Genomic DNA, 17,728 nt, shown 5'->3' with positions numbered 1-17,728 from the left:
GCTGCCTTGTAAAGCACGCAGATCATGCTCTTTTTAATCTTATTAGCAAATTAAAACAAAAACATCGATTGCCAGCAGATAAATGAACTACAATATAGAATGTAAAGCAACTTACACAAAAAATTGAAAATGGTTGTGGAATCTTGGCTAATAGGATAAGGAAGCATATAACCATACTAAACGAAAAATAACACAGCTTCTAACAAATCCAAAAGGGGACAATAATAGCAGTTATATTGTTTAAGGTAAAGATATGAACCAGCATTCACATGGGCCCTAATTTCAAGTTAGCAAGGATAGATGATGTTTTTCACACCTGAAGAAAATATTTGCTTTACAATAACGCTGGTACAAAAATGACTATGCCCAACATTTCACAATCATTTGACAAGACATTAAACTAAGGTAAAATCACGGGCACAGTTCGCATAATACTAGTAGTGCAAGCTTTGTGCACGATTTAACAAATGAACTCCGGAAACTCCCAAGTACATAAACAACATGAAATAAAATTTGATTGTAGTGTAGAAGTACAGTATGTCTATTGTGTTAATACGGAAATTAATTGTTTTTTTCATTTCGCTGGAAAATTTTACTTTAAAAAATCAATAATAAAAGCACTTGAGACAGTGTGGTGAATGTGGACTATGTTATGGACTATTACAGAATATCGCATCACCCTTTGTAAATGCAAAAAACACAAGTTTAAATGTCTAAGACAAGTATTGCTTGGGCCATTACTCTGTACATAAATTTCGCATCTCCTCATAACTTATTGCACAAAATGTCTGTGGACCACGGTGTTAAGAAAAAAAATCCAATGCATTAGGAAATGACATATGCCATAACTATACTTTCCATCAACTTTATGTCTGTTTAAATTCGTGTTTTGTCAATATAACGGCTTATTCAACTGGTAATAATGAAACAACGTGACAAAGTTATGAGATAACAAAAATATATGCTGAACGGGCGGGCCTCAAACGTCCAGTGGATAAATTTACCTTAATTATCATTTTCCACTGCACAAAAACAACTTCACTTGATAAAATTTTAAGTTGAAATGCAAATATTTTTGCGTACTATCCCGAAAAATAATACAAAAAGATAAGAAAACAATCATTGACTTCCATTCTTTAGCATGAACAGATATGGCATTTATGGCAATTTTTGGATAAAATGTGCATCAACCCAGAAGGATGTGTGCTTGACAAAACTTACATGATAAAACACACTATACTGAAACATGAAGAAGGAATTCAATAGATATAAAGTAACAGGCTTGAATGCAAAATACAGTAACTGTACTTCATATATTGAATAAGATGTGTTATCTCTTTGTCCAACCAAGCTTTTGTTGTGTTACCATACCATACATACGATTACTGAATCTGGACTAATACGAATAATATGTCATTGGGCGATAATGAGATGCTGTGCCAATTTTTCAACATAATTTGCACTGTACAGCAACTAAGTCTCCCGTGATAAAAAAAATTTAAAACATTCATGAATGTGTCAAAATTTCGATTATAAACATGTGCCAGAGATATTAATAACATAATGGCTAGAAATGCTTCTTCAAGCAGTTTCCAATCTCTTTGTATGCCACCTTGCAACAAACGATCCATACAACAAATTGTTTCATCTTTCATCCATGATGTTTTGCCACTTCCTTTGCGGCAAGAATCAATGGATTAAGCGATGCCAGAGGGGCTGCCTTTTGCAAAAATGGATGCTGGAAAAATACATAAGAATAAACAGTTATAAAGTTATATATAATGACTCCATCAGATATTATTGAAGTTTCAAATCGATCTTATTAGAAAGACTTACAGATAGAAGTTCAACTGCACTTGAGCGTTGGTCAACATCCATTTCAAGACAGCAATGAAGAAAATCGTGGAAGACATCTGAAAGCCTTTCTGGCTGCTGAATTTCAGGAGTCCCATTGGTCGCAATCAAATACAGAGCCTATGAAGATTTGTTATATGATGAAGGGTATGCCGTTAAATATGAAAACATACTCATTTGGTACAGAGTAATATACGTAGGTAAAGCTACGATATTCCACAGGAAATAAACTAAAAATCATTTCTGTAAATACAGTACCCTCAAAGGATTCTCATTTAGGTATGGAGGTTCGCCCTCAATCATCTCAATGGCCATAATACCCAAGCTCCAGATATCCACCTTGTAAAAATGAAAAATTTAATAATTTGCTTATGTACAAATAGAAATATTTTTTTCATAAGTGACGTCATGTCAAATTTTTAAACCTTACACAGAAATCACTTGTTAGCAAATAAAGTCATGACATGAAGTAAAATAATAAATTAAGCCAAACTGAATAACAAAAGCACTAACTTTTGGTCCATATGCTTTCCTAGTAACAACTTCTGGCGCCATCCAGTAGGGGGTTCCAACCATTGTTGAACGCTTGCTCTGTTCAGGTGTAATTTGTGCACAAAAACCGAAATCAGCTGCAGAAATAAATTCTTATGTCAGGATTTAACAGCATCAAGCTTACACAACTGCATTTTGTACTTAAAATAAGATGGTTGCCATATATTTACGATTCAATAACAGAAAGAAAATAGCTCATTCCAGATGGGTGTGCTCAATTATCTGAATGTATGGAAAAGCAAAAGCTTGGTATGTCCCATTCAAATACTATATTGGGCACTAACTTCACAAATTTTTGTACAAACTTATTAGTACAATGTACAGTATGCGACGTAGCTTCAAATATTAATAAATCTTTCAGTATTAACACTTTTGACTTTTTACATGAAAAGCATTCCAATAAGCTCACTAAAATTTCATTATTTTCACAGATAACACAGTTTACACTATCAATTAGCCTTCTTTCAGAGCCCTCACTCAAATTTTGTGACGAAAAAAAAGAACTAATTCGATTAGGACGCATCTGGATTAATTGACGTTTAATGGCATGCTGCGTAGCTGTACAACACTAAACCATAGCGAAATACTAGAAAACCGTAGTTTGCTGAAGTTTGGTTGATTTTAGTGAGGTCAGGCCAGTGATTTCAAAATTACATCCCACATAGCAAACTACTGCCCAAAGATATACTGCCAAAAACATGTAAGTAAGTGGTTTAAGCAAATTGGCACACCAGAAATATCCGTATCGAATGTAGATTGGTAATTTCTTTCATGTAAATAAGGCAAGTATATCTAAAGGCAAACATCTCAGTTTACAATCACCAACAAATGTCAAAAAGGTTTATGATACATTCATGATCTAGTATCATATGATTAGAATATGTTCCTACATGAGTTCACTCACTTTCGTGTGCTCATTTCATTTTCAAGAATGGCAATGACAAGTTACAAAGTATACTAAAGTTAGAAAATGAAACCAAGCTTACTCAGTTTCACACTTCCTTGCATTCCAAGTAAGATATTATCACTTTTGATGTCTCTGTGAATCACATTCCTGCTGTGAAGGAATTCAAGCGCTTGCAGGCACTGTAATTTGCATTAAATTTATATGAAATTGGTATAGATTCAAGATTTTCAAGAACTTGATCTCATGTGACTACACAGAAACAAACCTCTCTACAAACAGAAGCGATCTGGCCTTCATCCATGCAAGTTTCAGTGACAACATCAGTGAGTGATCCGCCGGGCAAATATTCCATCACTACCCATAGTTCTTCACCCTACAAGGGCAATCAAAAAGAACAAATAAAAGATGGCATTTACTTCTAAAGGGATATGTTAAGCAAGTTATACCACAATCAGAACACAACTTTGCTTACAGACTCATACCTTCAAATAAGAATCAAGATAATTCACAATGTTGGGATGTTTGTTTTCTCGCATTACAATAATTTCGTTAATAATGAGTTCTTTCTTTGGTTGTTGCGCCAGGTTCATTTGCTTAATAGCAACTTGATCACCAGTTGACACGTCCTCAGCAGTGTAAACTGTCCCTGATGCACTAAATGCATTTTTAACTTGTGAAATTATGCAAGTGCTGCTGAAGTAACTTAACATTCACTGTGAGTAAATTTCACTATCAGTAAAGATTCGGTCTTCTTACAGTAGAACACACTTTCCAGTGATCACTTACCCTTGTCCAATCTTTTCAAATTTTGTGTAGCGAATTTCAGGATTGCCCACACTTACAATTGTTCCTGAAATGTAATAAATTCCTAAGGTTGCGATACTTTCATTACTCTTCACATATTTAATTATTTATCTTAGAAACCCTGATTTACAAAAAAATGTAAAAACTAACGCAATTTTGCTAAAACTTCTTCATCTGATATTTTCTTTTTCTTTTGTCTCTCAGCCCTGTTATTTACAGCAGCAGTGTTGGCTGCAGGTGCAGTGGTAGTACTGGAAGGAGGTGGGCCAAACGGCTCAATAACAGACCTTGTGTAAATCTGAAAAGATACATCATATTTCGAGCAAGCTACGTTACAAGTATGATAAAAATTAATAGCATTTAATTCAATGTTGGATAATTATGCGATGGCGTACAGATTTTGTGTGGTCAGGCCTTGGAGCAATTGCTGGAGGTGGACCTTCTTCGTCAGATTCACTATCTTGCTCACCACCTGATTCTGTCTGCTGTGGTCGATGAGAAGCTGGCACAGGTTCTGCTTGCTTCAATGCAGAATTAGTACCAATACTGGGCTGTTTCAATGAAATAATAGATGTTTTCATCAATGCCACATACTTCAAAAACATATTACAAATATCAGTGTATGATATAAAGGCACTTCTTAAGTTGTGAACAATTGACACACATACTTTTACATGTAAAACTTTGCAAACACTTTATTCATTTCTAAAATGTTGTACACTTGGTGTGAAGAGACAATGCTAGTTATCAAGTGACTTTGGTAAAGTTTTTGAAAACCTAGCGTTACACAAAAAAGCTTGTGCTGCTTTATGGTCTCTGTAAATAACTTGTGTAAGTTGTTCAGACATTTCAACTAAAAGCAATTATAAGTCCAAATTATAACACATCCTTTTCTTTTGCAAACCTTGCAGTGTGGCATATACCCTATATACTATATAGGAACATTTTTTAGGAAAGACATTAGTTTCTCTTGATACTAGAACAACACAAAAAAATGTTATGTTGAAGACATGTTTTATGTAAGAGATTCACAGGTTTATCCTGGCTTTACAGTTTTTCAATCAAAACAAGGTTGTATAAGCTACTGTGCTGGATATAGTTCTTTCACCAAGGTACCAACCTTAAGTTAAGTTAAATAAAATATTTTATTGAAACAAGGAATGGGTGAACTCAGGAACAGGCAAATAAAGGGGCAATGAAAGGAACAATTTCAAAGTGTTGTATCAATTGTTGTCAACAGTTTCAAAGTGTTGTTTCAATTGTATCCAAGCTCCAAGTGACAGTTTGTTACTTACAGCCGGATACAATTCAAATTTGCACTCAGGACAACTACAAACTGCAGGACACGGCAACACAGGTAGTGATGGGTATATTAGAATATCGAATCCTTGAGAACCAAATCCTAAACTATTCGATTCTTATTTTTGGAACCGATATTATTCTGATAACAATCATTTCCCACAGAGCTTTTGATTTATGTCGCATGATCTTTTCGAACACGATTATTATTACATCACACGGTTTCACTGAACAGTTATTAGGCTACTACGTACTAACATTTAAGTTATAAAATTAAAAGCACTTAACCGAGTAATGCACCGAATCGCAGCGAAGGAAAAAAAGGCAGCAAGTGTATGTGTGACAGCACCTGCGTTTGAATGAGCTTGGGGTAACAGGAATGAACGCAAACGAAACGGTCATTTGTTGAAAAAGCCAATCAAGGTAGATTTGAACACCTCTAAACGATCTACTTCTAAAAACACATGAACACTTGTATAGAATGGCGTGAAAGTCGGTTTTTAATCACCCCTTGCTTTCATGAATTTACTGCTATGTTAGCTTTATTCACATTTGCATGGTGGTGCACGATCCAATGCAACGTTATGACATAAAAATACTTAAGTACGTGTAGCTCGGCTTTCAGTTACGAAACTACTCCAATTAATATTACGAACTTGTAAGAAGTTCCGCTTAAGCATACAAAACAAAACTACTTGCCAATACTACAGAGCTTTCTTTAGATCACATTAAGCAACATTGGAATGCAGACAATTACGATGTTAGAAGCCAAATTTTCTGGAAGTCATTTAATAAGTTTGCGGGAAACAAGGCAACAAAAACGTACGATGTTGACCAGGCGTTGCAAATAAAGATTAAGTCTACAATACTTACGCTCACGATTTCTTGCTTTTTTATATAATTATTAGTGAGTGACTATTTCACTGAAAGTAGGTCACGCAGCCCAAGGTTAAAGATAGGCGATTAGGTTAGTGCAGTGCAGAGGTAACTAAACTATGGCCCGCAAGATTAATTTGTCCAGCCTGCCTCATTGAATCACAAATGAGTTTATTGTACGGTAGCCTTTTAAACAGCGTAGGGATGTGGCTCGCCATCATCAGTTTTTATGATTATCAGGCCCTTTGTTAAAAAAGTTTGGTGACGCCTGGGTTAGAGGGTTGGTATGTAAAAACTTGATGCTAGTTCTTTCGGGTTTAAGGCTGGAAGGAAGATTTAGGTTAGGTTTAAGTTAAGTTACTATGTTATAACATTAACGTTAGCTTAACAAAAAACTGTGAAAAAGAGCTTTACATGCACGATTTTTTTCCGTTGAAATAGAGGCAGGCTAATTGCTATCACTGTTTAAGATGGCGTTTATCTTTGAAAGATCCGGTGTAATATGGGGTCAAAGGCTGACGTCGTTTATTGCAAGCAAAGTCAGGTATAAGTATAACTGCAGTCAAGTTATACACGGTAACAAAAACATTAACCGTATAGGAGAATATAATGAAGTAAAAAGAAAAATGAACATTCATACGGCGACTTTGCAGCTATGGATCTCCACAGGGATTCCCCTTGGGCCCTTCATGTTTGTTTAACTTAATTAAACAGGCGAGGGAGAGAACTGTTGAAGTTAAACGTAAAATCCTTTAAGCAAAAATATGTGTGAATTCATCCTTTTTACTATGATCATAGTATATATCATATCAGTGAAAAAATGACCAACTAAACTGTTTTCAGTCAAAGAAATGAACAACTGCAAGAACTTCATCTCGCATTGTCTCTCATACCGGATAATTGTGAAAAAGAAGTTTAATTGTTATTAGTTTATATTTAGAACATACATTAATTTTTAAATTAGTAGCTTATTATGGGAATACCCATTCGAGCAATCCCAATGTAATACTGTATACCATATGCTAGGTAAAAATAGCTTCAGGTTGTTCTGTGTGCTATCATGCAGCTGTACATTGTAAGATCCCCATAGACTTAGTCTTCCTAATGATTTTAATTCATGAGTAACAAAACGCAAGATATAGGACACTCTGGGGTTAACTTTATGTTTAATATCTGAACACGAGCTTTCACAAGCATTAGCTTGGTTTAACAGGTGTACTAAGAAATGGCAAAAATTATTTCAAAATTGCTAAGCTATGGTCTGCTTGGAAACAACAAACGCAGTAGTGATGCTACATCTACTTGCATCCAAACAATCACAAAGTACTTAACGAGTTAACACAGTGTGATAGATGGATGACCTCCCAATTGCGTTTGTTGTTTTCAAGCAGGCCATAGCTTAGCAATTCTGAAATATTTTCTGGAATGTAACTTGTTTGTTTCAAGTGCTTGTACAGTCCATTCAGATAATAATAATAACAACAATATATATACAATGTATATATTTAATTAAATCTAGGCATAAATGATAATTACTTTCTGTTACGTTATTATAGTTAAGAAAAAGTTGAAGGAAAATTCAGATATCATGTAATTTTGGATACAACACCTTTTCTTCAAGAAAGAAAAATTAATATGAAAAGCAAACCATATACAGCACAATGAAGCATTTTACACTAGAAGAGGAAAGGCAAAACAGATACAGTAGATGGACGTTTTAATAACTATATGGTGCTGGGGTACCAGGGAAAATGAAAACGAGCAAAAATCTTATCCCACATAATGAGCTAACAAACAAAAGTGTTAAATGCATAAAAGAATTGGTTGAATAAAAAACTAAACAATGGTAATAATAGCACATTTTTAAGAGGAAAGACATATCACTTTTAAATGTTTGTTTCATGATCAGTTTTATATCGGTTTAAAACTTTGAATTGATTCAAAGTTGATTGATTGAACTTTAATTTTGTGTGGAATGATACACAAATAACATTGGTTAAGTGTGCATTATTTTTCTTACATCATGTTCTGTTTATTATTAGATATATATCATAATGCTTCTAGGTGTGTCATTGTCAAAATGGCAAGACCAGTGTAATGTACTTGGAGGTGCAAGTGTACTACAACATATTGCTGAAGTACATAAACTGACGACATTTGCAATTGACAGCAAAATTATATTTTCTTACATAGGTAGATACTTTCTATGTAACTGCTGTTTCCATTTGATAAACAAAAACTGAAAATTTTTTTGATATTGTTTTACGGGATGTATAGTTTAGATTACCTTACCAGTTTCATAGTCAGATTATTTCACTAGGATAGAAAGAGAAATTAAGATGTTGCACACTACACAACAAATCTGAATACAACCCATGCCACTAAAGTCCACTTACTTTTAATACAGCTTGAGACTGTGCATAGTTTGTACTATTTTTCATCATATGTATGTATTTTTGATCCGGTCCCTTCTTTTCTGTTCGATCATAAAATTCTAGAACCTACAACAACATTTGCCATGAGCAGGGAACTGAGAAATACAACAACAAAAACTGCAAACACTTTTATAAGTCTATACCTGCAGTACGGCCTTTGGATTTTTCTGTTGCTCATATTTACTAATATTTGACGTTTGCAGTAAGCGAGACCATTGTTGTGGCATGCCCTGAAAAATCCATCATAAAACCGCCATAACATAGTATTCAGTTGTATATTTACATTTTTGTTTACATTTACCGTTCTGTTTCCACACGAGGAAACTTTTACTTGTCTTTATAACTATATCTCAAAGAAGTCATTGGAATGTCAAGAAACTTACAAAACAAGCAATCCTTTCAACCTACCGTAAACTCTCCAGTGATTGCATCAAACCCCACGTGCACAGTATGCTCGAAATCAGATGGATATGATATTTCAGGTCGTTCTTTAATTTTGTCTTTTTTAGCTGCATAAAAGGATTATACAGTAAATGTGTGCGTGTTACACACTTAATACTTTAAGTAATAACTGATACAGCACAAACAGCAAACATAGACTTCAAAACATTATTTGTTGTTAAGCTATAACCGCTAATCCGCTATTACAATGAAGTAAAGATGAAAGTTGAAACTCTCATTTAAGTGTGTACAGCTTATGTTGTACTACCAGTTGGACGCACTTGCAAATCAACAAACATTTCTAAACTAGCATACAACATGAGGCTTGTACATTTGAGTTTATAAGAGAAAAAGTGACATACGTTTGTCATCGCCAGTGAAAATGTTTTTTAAATTTGTCCTCTTTTTCTTCTTATCAGTCTCAGGAACTGAAGGCAAGGGCTTGCTCAACACTGTCTGCGTATCTCCTTTATGAGATGCACTAGTGTGTCTGACTGGAGGTGCAGGGGGCTTATCATCAGTGTCACTGTCCATTTTCAATCAATCTGTAAAAATAATTACAAAGTAAAAATTGAAAATTACCCAGACCGGAATAATATAAAAGTAGTATGCAGTGGCTTTCTGACATTTATAAGCCATTTTTACGTTGCGCAATATCAATATCAAATTTCTTTTCTACACTTGGATAAATCACATAAAAAGCAAAGGGCAAACTTTCATATACTTTTTCAATAGCCATGTAGATACATAAATGGTTGAAAACAAATATATATGTCAATTTATATCATATACCGATATATTGTTACTAAAACTGAACATTACTGTGTTGTTAAACTTACAAAAGAGTGAAATATTATTTACAAATTAGGAACAGCTTACTCCTTGCATCTTCAATAAATGTTTAGGGTTACAAGTTAGAAGTTACAACCAGAGCTGGGCACAAGCAAGTTCAAAATTGAGCACCTCATGTCCAGCTCCATTTATAGAAGCAATTTCGAGAGAGAAGCTCTTTTTTCAAGTTAGGATCGAAACCACAAGCACACTCTTTTGTAAGTGCTATCCACTCACCCCTCATTTTTTACACAAACAGTACTGTGAATGCATGAAATGGATGATAGTGGTTTAATAACAGAAAAAATTGAAGTCTTTTTATTGACTTCTTTGAGAGTAATTTTATTCGTTGCAACAATCATTATTTAAGGAGGACATAAGCATTAAAATTTCTTGTAGGAACTATTCTCTTTATGTATTCATTATATGTGGCAGATGTGACCAAAACAAAACTCTTTACCATCAGTTTCCATGAAATTTCATAACATTTATAAGGCTACAGTTGAACACCAAGTTCTACAATGCAACTTTGCAAAAAAACGAATGCAACTGATTTTCGAAACAGCTCTAAATGAAAATACATTGCAATTGTTAAAAAAGAGCGAGCTTCTTTTTTTATAGAAGAGCAAAAACTTGAGCGACTCTCTTTAAAAGAGGGGTTGCCCCTCTCTGGATACAAAGTAATTATATGTCTCTACAAACACGAACCCGAATATATTTGAATATTAGCAAATTTGTGGTATTCGTGCGAACACAAATAATGTGCACTATTTGTCAACAAATGCAATGTATGAATGATTATAACGTTATAGATCCATCAGGGGAAGCTTTCGTGTCAAATTAATCGTAAATCGCTTTAAACGATCCTAGTCTCCTTACTTTTCCTAAATCAGAGAAAAACGTTGTTTTCTTTTTATTATAGGCTTTTATTGTTGTAGTCACGTACACTTGCAGAAAAGCGAAAACGGATCGTGAGTAGGTTTGCTAAATAATTGGAATTTTGAAAACTGGCAAATACCTGTTTTAACCGTTTTTTACCCAATGTATTTTTGAATAATATCCATAACTTTAAAATGTGGTCTATTTTAGGGATGGAACAAAACCGAAATTAATCGGTAGAATAATTAACTAGTACCATTAATATATTGTTATACGTAAACGACAAATAATACGGTATGCAACTTACCAATATTTAAAAAGTTCCACAGCTATGCAGCAAATTAAAACTTTTCAACATAAAATTTAAGACAAAACCTTGGCCTAATTGATTCTGTAAGGCATAACGAAATTGATTGATTTCTCAAAACTTTTAACAAAAAAACCAAGACAATACAACCAAGCTATAAAAATAGCAATTTAAAACTGTAAAAAAGTTGAAAAAACGTAATACTAAACTACATAGTTGAATCTGCGTATTGGATCCAGCACCTAAATCAATCCAGTCATATTCATTAGATTTTCAAGTACAAAATATATCTACTCGGTTAATAAATTCAGACTTTAAATCTAACATACATGTTACTCGTATCTGTAAGTATACAAGTTAACAGCTAACAAACAAACTGGGCCTACTGTGGGTGCAGGTATGTTTTTAGAATTGCTGAGAGGAAACAGGTACCAGCAGAGCAAATTTGTGACTTAATCTGAGCAAATATGCAAGTATGAAGTAGGAGCAAAGAGTCATAAAGAAAAGTTTACATGACAACCAATTCACAGAAAGTAGGTACTTACAATACTATACGCCATTTTAGAGTGATTTATAAAGTTAGTGTACCTATTTATATAGAAAAGATTCTCAAGTGGTTAAACTCTAAATGCTGAAAACGCAACTACTATTGCAGGCTTGACTGCAGAGAATAGCAGTTTTTATGCAGAATAGGGCTGTGAATTTAGCTAATTTTCTTTAGCCGTTAGTTACCATAGTCGCTAATTGTCATGTCACATTGTTAAATGCACGCAAAACTTTTAATAATTATAAAGAAATTTGATACAAAGGGTTGTATTTGCAACTTATGTCATGTTAAACCACAATGTTTATCGAGAAAACAAAGTATTCAAACACTTCAATGATTAACAGGGCATCAAATTTCCATGAGTTAATGGATTACCAGCAATTTTACACCAAACTCTGTGATCTATGTACGTTTTAGGCTAATGGCTAGCAGAATCTATCGGATAATAACCAGACAAATATTCCCAGCCCTAGTGCAGAAGCAAACTTCCGATGAGAGGTGTGCTAGAAAGCAGCTGGTGATGCCAGTGAGAAACGCAAGTCATTTCTGGTATTCATGGTAGAGATGGTGGCTAGGTGCTGAGATGAGGACTTTCATTCAGAAAAAGAAGCAAAAGATGAATCTCTTATTTTTAGAGAGTTCATTCTTCTTCCACTGAAAAACTGGCATGTTGTTTTACCTACTGGTATGTTGGTGTGTGATACCGTTTCGGCCAAAAAATTACAGAAGTGCTACTGCCATACTCTGCAGTCTTGATTTAAGGTATCTACAAAGTATTGAGAAAATTGCAGTGTGCATTGGAACCCATGGCCAAGGCATGTCAGGCATTGAGGGTAGGCAAGGTACTAGACAAAGGAGAGAAAAAAGTATCTCCTTTTATCTTTAAAATCATCACTCTTTTTCCACTGAATGCATGCCATTTTATCCTACTGGTGTCAGTGGAGTATCAGGTGTGCAATAGCCTACCATTGTGCCCGACTGGAAAGTACATCAGTACTTTTAAGTACATATAAATGAATTTTTTTGAATAAAATGAAACAAATTACAACACACTTAACATATAGTCTTGAAACATTAGGTACGAGTTTTACTTTGCGCACGTTACGTCAGAGTTAAACAACCAAAGGTGAAATGTGAACCGGATTCGATTTACAGTTGCGCTACCATTGTAATTCCCTTTGGCAAGGTGTGAACAATGCTTCCTTTTTGTGTTACATAACCAATACAGTTCAAAATGTTAACAAAAAAACTTTTTTCAATCTTATTCGCCTTACAACAGTGCGAGTACCGGAATGTATAACCTACACGTCAAACGATCCCATGCACCTGTAACACCGGTCCAGAAGATTTCATTAGTGATGTGTGTAGGCTATAAAAAATAAAAATCAACACTATTTATCAACTAAATATAAAGCAATGAGATAAGTCATCACCTTGTTATGATGTGAAATCATCAAGTGTTTTATCACGGCAATTTCCATTAATTATAAAATTCTGATCGTGCAGTGATCACAGGATTATTGTCTATTGTAAAGACAAGCCTAGATTCAAAGTTAACTATCAAAAAACCATTTGAAATAAAAAAATGTGTGACAATTTAAATTTCCGTAAAGGCCAGCCTAACTCGGTAACTGCGGGGCTCGACCCATGAGGAATCATCGCCGGGTTTAAGTCGTGCAAAGACTCTCCTTTGTCCGAGGATAAACTTTGTCATACTATATAATCCCTTACGAAACTGCACGATATTTAACAGAAATCGTTGGAACAATAAACATGAAAGCCAAACCCACATATGGGAGGGAGGTAAGTAATAGACGGACTTCTACGGATTTTTACGGATTCCGTAAAATAGGTAAAAGACGGACTTTTACGGTCTAACCAATTTGGCTGGCTAAACATTCAAATGATTTTTTTTCTAATAGATGAGCATTTTAGTTTAAATTATGTAACTTGAGAAATTGTGTTTATGTTATGATCACAAGGCCCTAGCTTTCTTAAACGTGTCGAAAATGATATACTGTAGGCCTACACAATTTCCTGTCTTATGCAAAGATGTGCACGGTTTTCATGATACAAATATAAGCGTTCACCTGAATCATCCCTTTCAGTCTAATTTGGAATTTCATCTTTGGACTTCTTGTACTCGAGCCTGTGTCTCGTGGTGTTATTTGATCTTTATTGGACGATCGATCAATATATTACGATCTCAATAAAATGAACTTTAATATGGACAGAGTGTGTTGAGTTGAATGCAAGTTCAATGATATCAGAATACTGGCTGTGGTAGATTTCACGACCGATATAGATAGGAGACTCTTGAATATGGCTACAAGTCCATCGCTTATTATATCAACGAATTGTTTACGGACTTTATCTATACTGAGACGTTCAGTATGAAGTCCATCGCTTATTATACCAACGCAAGTGTTTACGGAATTTTTCTATACTGTGAAAAGCAAAGAGATTTAAACACATGAGTGGAAACTTCTCTTTTGCGCATGACGTCATTTTTGTTTCTTTTATTCTCTTGGAGCATATTCTACTTTCGACACGGTCACGGTTCACTACATAACAATAAACATGCAGACGACGACAATGATTTTCAGATCTGTTTGCTGCTGGAAGAGATTAGTCTTATTATTACGGTGCAGTTGTTGGGATCCAATAGGTGTTAATTTTAATTGAAATTAATTAATGAAATCAGGTGATAGTTTTAGGTTCAGCAATTAACTTAGTTTCGGTTCCTTGAACTGATAATGCTGCTGTTTTGTATCAAGGCATGGCTTAGCCTAGCCTACTTGAGTTGCGCGGGCAGATTTTTTCGTTCCCCACATTTCTCTTCGACCAGGCAATTACCAACTAAACTCATTAGCATAGGCCTTATGTTGCAGGTGTTGTGTCATTAAAATAGGCTACTGAAAGTCTGATTTCAGATCTTGTTATTGTGGTGCAGTTGTTGGGATCTAATGGATGTCAATTTGAAGTTAATTATTGAAATAGATTGTGACCCAGAAGACGATGCAGCAAACTTCATGTAAGATAGGATATGCCTATTAATCAATTAGCCAACTGCTGTTGAGCTTGTCCTGTATGGCAGTCACCCAGAGTGTACGTTCTCGCCAATTTATAATAAACAGCCAAGCAAAACAACAAATTAATGTAAGTCGTAACGAATATTTGAAGAAATGCTGTACTGATATATTGATGTCATTTAATCTGATAATGAAAATATTTATTTGCAGATGTGGACAATGTTTGCATAACTGCACAAGTAATGAAACTTTGCTGGCTCATCAAAAAACTGCTCACGGTATATTTGTTTTTTGTTTGAAACTTATTTCATTTGGAGCTCTATCATTGGCAGATTCCGATTAAAATAATCAAACAAACTTAATTTTACACTTGTCTTGCAGAATCTTCTTGCAATAATGTTACAAAAGAAAAGCTGATGGTATGGTGGGAAACAGTGGGTGGCGTTAAAACAGATCTAACTGCAGATGCGGTTAACTATTTTATGAAGCTATTTTCTTCGTACAGTTCACCGGATGAACTGTTTCATAAATTCTCCTGTGATGGAATTACGTGCATCCCATCACTATTTTTCTTGCCAAGAAAATTGTCATTATGTTTAACACGAAAATTGTTTGATGTATTTTTATCACACGTTACCACTGTTGCACACAACAAAAAGGGGAAACACTTGACATTACACAAGTTAACCCGAGACGAAGAATTCATAATTCAGTACATAGGTGGTTATATTTTGCAGAAACTCACTAAGCGCTGTATAAATCCGAGAGAAATAGATCTATTGTCTTGTTTAACTGATTATAGTAATGAAACCACTAATAGTTCCTTGATTTCCGCTTTAAATAATAACAATTATGGACATCTTACAGTTCCAGCAAATCACTAGTGAAATTGTTGATGTACGTAGAAAGTGTCTTTAGGAAACAAGACATAAAGGAGCACATCATGGAAAGTTGCATGTCTTCTTTGAGTGTTTGTAACATAAAAAATATATTTGAAAATCTTGTTTTTGATGAATGTTTGCAAAAATTGTGCATGAAAATATGTAAATTTTACGTGAAGATTAGATGCTGTCAAAAAGCCAATTATTTAAATTCAGTACTGCATGTAACCTCTGATCAAAATGTAAGTCTGAGAAAATCATTAAAATGAATGTACATTACATAGTTGTCTTCTTACATGTACTTCGTCAGTTTTAGCTCAAGAAGGATTAAGTGTTACTGTATTGCACAAGCAGACTGTCAAAACACTCGAAATCAAGTTATTTTTTTCGCTTCGGCATTGGATCATCGCAAACATCACCATGTTTCCAGTCAATAACGTGATTTACATTTGACCCCTTAAGTGACTTGATATTCTTTTTGCACATTATCACATTTTCAAATTGTGCATATTGGTGAATATCAGGCACTTCATTTCGACGGCCAGTTTGTCTCATATGACCGAAATAGGCCTCCAATGGGTCTTGGTTTAAGCGCTTAGTTAAGACGTATGAACCTTCTGGGCTGTTCATGAGGTCAAACCACCAAATGTTGATTGTACTTCATCATTCTAGCTCCACCTGGATGGCTGGATCTCACACAGTTACAGGCTGTCTTCAGCAAGTGTGGAGGGTCACTAATCAAATAAATAGGCATTTCTGGCTGATAAATATTAATGCACTTATAGGGGACGGTCAAATTAGAATTGTTGAGCAATTGGAACAATTTTCGATTGCAGGATGCACCATCAGCAACAAGTGCTAAGACTGTAAAACCACATCCAGCCAAGGATTCAACCACTTCCCAGAACATGCTAACCAAGTGAAATGCCTTTGTATTCTTGGTGGCATAAAAGACAATAGGCCGGGAAAAATTGCTAAGGATACTCCTACCATAAAATTGTAGGGCATGTGTGGCAGGAGCTTCATTATTGTATTGTCTGTCGACACCCAGATCAACAAATCCTATTATTCGGTCTGTTGCTGCATTATACACAATATTTTCTTTCACTGTAAACAAAATAAGCATGAATAAGAATCTTACACAGTGTGATTAATAGTGTTAAAAATACCAAGAAAAGTTTCACCTTTCATTTCATCGATTGATATAACGAGAAATCGTTCATGTGATGCTAGACTGAGACTTTTGGATTTCAGTTCTTCTAAAACATTATCTTGAATGCCAGGTGCAGTGCAGTAAACGTTTCTGAAAACAGTACAAAAGTGAGCAAGTGAAACAATTGCTCGTAGGTAGCCAAATTGCAAAGAACTGAACCCATACGCTACCGATAGTCATTTAGGGTGCGTGAGCTTGGTAGTCGTAAAATGCCACTTTGTCGTAATTCTTCATAGGCATTTTTACTTTTAGCAGCTAGACTCAAACAGAACCTATAAAGAAAATTGCAAGGGTTGATTTTAGCACGCTTTTACGAAATAAACAAAAAATTGAGGTCAACTGAACTTAAAACATGTTGATATCTTTACACCAATTACTTCAGTAGTTTATTACTCAAGGAGACCTAAACCTACTTTATTAACTCAGGGTGATATCTTTCCCCATTTCTTTATGTAACAAATGCAATAGGCACAATTGAAAAACTAGTTTCACCTGTATGCAAGTTTCCTAACTGTTGGTGCATTTTCAGAACTGAATGGTGTCATAGATCTGGTAGTCATGTGTGGCAGGCCACTTCCAGAATTATACAATCCAGAACATATTGAAAACGATTCAATATCTTTTATGGGGCCGTGTAGTGTTTGAGTAGTTATGTCCAGGGAGTAAATACAACTTGAGCGAGGTGCTTTCCAGCCATAATAGCATATCCTTAATGACATGTCATATAATACTCCAATCGAGTATTTAGGTTGATCACAGCCATCATAAAAAGAAAAAACAACATTTTTGTTTTCAAATGACCTCTGCCAACCTTCCGGCAAGCGAGCAGATTTCAAGGACGCAACAGATTTGAAATGTATTTTTGTTTCA

At 34.8% G+C, this 17,728-nt stretch overlaps 1 protein-coding gene and 1 long non-coding RNA gene across 3 annotated transcripts; one reads left to right on the top strand and one right to left on the bottom strand.

Moving 5' to 3' along the window:
- Positions 1–4: 4 nt before the first annotated feature.
- On the bottom strand, positions 5–13,380 carry LOC143469985 (serine/threonine-protein kinase PAK 2-like). Of its 2 annotated transcripts, none has more exons than XM_076967806.1 (15): positions 13,166–13,380; positions 9,531–9,713; positions 9,136–9,236; positions 8,871–8,957; positions 8,689–8,793; positions 4,513–4,668; positions 4,268–4,415; positions 4,100–4,163; positions 3,796–3,967; positions 3,579–3,686; positions 3,393–3,492; positions 2,368–2,483; positions 2,113–2,193; positions 1,837–1,974; positions 5–1,738 (listed from the first exon to the last, which is right to left on the bottom strand). In XM_076967806.1, exons 2-15 carry the CDS (start codon positions 9,700–9,702, stop codon positions 1,652–1,654), a joined length of 1,635 nt encoding a protein of 544 aa, XP_076823921.1. In that variant the 5' UTR covers positions 9,703–9,713; positions 13,166–13,380; the 3' UTR covers positions 5–1,651. The 2 variants fall into 2 exon arrangements, with proteins under 2 accessions (XP_076823921.1, XP_076823920.1); XM_076967805.1 differs by lacking the exon at positions 13,166–13,380 and adding an exon at positions 11,186–11,271.
- Positions 13,381–14,566: 1,186 nt separating this feature from the next.
- LOC143471199 (uncharacterized) lies at positions 14,567–15,642 on the top strand. The gene is made up of 3 exons (XR_013119503.1): positions 14,567–14,766; positions 14,975–15,042; positions 15,146–15,642. It is a non-coding gene; the product is annotated as an uncharacterized LOC143471199 (long non-coding RNA).
- Positions 15,643–17,728: the final 2,086 nt, after the last annotated feature.

Source organism: Clavelina lepadiformis, chromosome 9 (genome assembly GCF_947623445.1).
Source record: "Clavelina lepadiformis chromosome 9, kaClaLepa1.1, whole genome shotgun sequence".
Classification (NCBI taxonomy): Eukaryota; Metazoa; Chordata; class Ascidiacea; order Aplousobranchia; family Clavelinidae; genus Clavelina; species Clavelina lepadiformis.
Note: the sequence above shows the minus strand (reverse complement) of the source record. Positions and strands in the feature narration are given on the sequence as shown.